This window comes from Bactrocera neohumeralis, chromosome 2 (assembly GCF_024586455.1).
Source record: "Bactrocera neohumeralis isolate Rockhampton chromosome 2, APGP_CSIRO_Bneo_wtdbg2-racon-allhic-juicebox.fasta_v2, whole genome shotgun sequence".
Lineage (NCBI taxonomy): Eukaryota > Metazoa > Arthropoda > Insecta > Diptera > Tephritidae > Bactrocera > Bactrocera neohumeralis.
In genome coordinates, this window is record NC_065919.1 from 43,642,781 (window position 1) to 43,644,700 (window position 1,920).

Consider the following 1,920-nt stretch of genomic DNA (forward strand, 5'->3'; position numbering starts at 1 on the left):
GCTAAATCAGCAGAAAACTCCAACTTGACTCAAGTGTCATAAAAAATGAAACAAGTCGTGTATAAAATGAATACGTATTGTATGAAATTAAGGTGAGTATTTAACTTTTGCGGCACTAAGCGATGCTACTGCGCTTGCGTAACAATGTTTTTCAATATGTTTCACACTTGTACCTTCACTAGTCGCAAAGAAAAGAAAACAAATTGAAATTAATTTTAGTTGGTCTGCTTGCTACTAGTTTTCTACACACATGTGTGTGCGGGTGTGTGTGCGACTCGATTTATTTATTTAGTGTGTTCGATATTTATAGTTGCTCCACAACTTCGTTAGTATTCAAAACAATAATTTTGGCATAGCAAAAGATAATACTTTTTAACTTAATGCATGAATTGTATGTTGCGATGCTCAGTTGGTGAATAAACGTTCGCCTTCGCAGTGAGTTATGCAGCGGCTAAACAGATTTACTTTAAGCGCACGCTTTGCCATCAGCATTGTAGCTGTAATCGCTTGCAGTCAACTTGCAGCACTTGGCAGTGGCCATGAATACTTGAGAGAGAAACGTAAATATTTTGTTGTGGTTGTTTAAACAAAAACTTGTGCAGAACACTTGAGAATGCTGAATTTTGCTTATCCAGAAACTTTGATTTCATTTTGCAGCGTCATTCCTGCAGCCGTGCCATCTGCACGATTCAGACAATGGCAAATGTCTGGCGAATGTTTTCGAGAACTTTTTCACCGAGTGGCGTCATGGTAAGTGGTTGGCGGATAATGGTGTTATATCAACGATTTCATATCTGCTGTTTGTAATTACGATGTAGGCGTGCCTGGCCTGAAAGGACTTAGTCCTATTGAGCCGTTTCATGTGAAGCGTGTGCGCCTATCACAGCAGACCGAAAACTTGGCCGATATAAAAGCCGAACTGACGAATGTGGTGGCGCACGGCATGAGCGGCACGCGGGTGCTGAAGACGGCGTAAGTTCCATTTTAACTTAGACTGAAAGCAATTTAATTTTATTTTACTGCTCTGCTAAAGCGTCAACGATAAAGACTACACAATTGAGTTCAAATTGAAAACGCCATCGGTGCATGTCGAAGGCGATTATCAGGTCAATGGACGCATATTGATTTTGAATTTGGATAGCGTTGGCAAGATGTCCTCCACTGTTGGTATGTAACATAGTAGCTTAATTGCAAAATGCTTTTCAAAACTTTGCTGTTCATATTAATTTTGATTTTTGGTTTTAGAAAATCTCGAATATCGCATATCTTGCAAAGCAAACCTCAAGCAGGTCGACGGTCAGTATTTCTTCGATTTAACTTCGGCTTCGTCGCGTATCGATAAGTTGGGTAATTTCAAAATACATTTTACGAACCTTTTTCACGGCAACAAGGATCTCGAGGAGAGCGCACACGATCTTTTCAATAATAATTGGCGTGAAATTTTTGAAATCATGCGACCCGCTTTTGCACAGACCATCAATACAATTATACTGAATCGTTACAAGAAGATTTTGAGCTTTGTGCCGGCGAACTATTTCCTGGATGATTTGCCTTAAGCATTTTAGTTTATAAGAATTTGCTTAATTTAAAAATTAGTTATGAATATTTATTTACTTTTTGGTGAAGTTTGTATATTTTTTGATGATATAAGTAAAAAATTGATATATATGTATGTAGGAAATAAATATTAAGTGGGTTGTCAATATTATGAAAGTGTGTAAGTTGTTACATTAACCCATTAACAAGGAACCTTAAATTTCAAAGTAGAGATCTGAAATTGAGAGTATAAACGGAAAGAGGAAATGTACAAACATATACCCTCCTCAGACTTATAGTTTTCGAGATATTTGTATTTAAAGTTCCAGGGAAGAATTTAGTATACCGTCCCAGGATTTAGGATAAAAAGGACGGCGATTATTT

The 1,920-nt window shown here is 37.3% G+C and overlaps 1 protein-coding gene across 1 annotated transcript; it reads left to right on the forward strand.

The window, feature by feature from the left end:
* Positions 1-227: 227 nt before the first annotated feature.
* LOC126751307 (protein takeout-like) lies at positions 228-1,624 on the forward strand. The gene is made up of 5 exons (XM_050461466.1): positions 228-560; positions 658-750; positions 819-972; positions 1,034-1,167; positions 1,246-1,624. The coding sequence occupies exons 1-5, from the start codon at positions 443-445 to the stop codon at positions 1,554-1,556; spliced, it is 810 nt and encodes a 269-aa protein (XP_050317423.1). The 5' UTR covers positions 228-442; the 3' UTR covers positions 1,557-1,624.
* Positions 1,625-1,920: the final 296 nt, after the last annotated feature.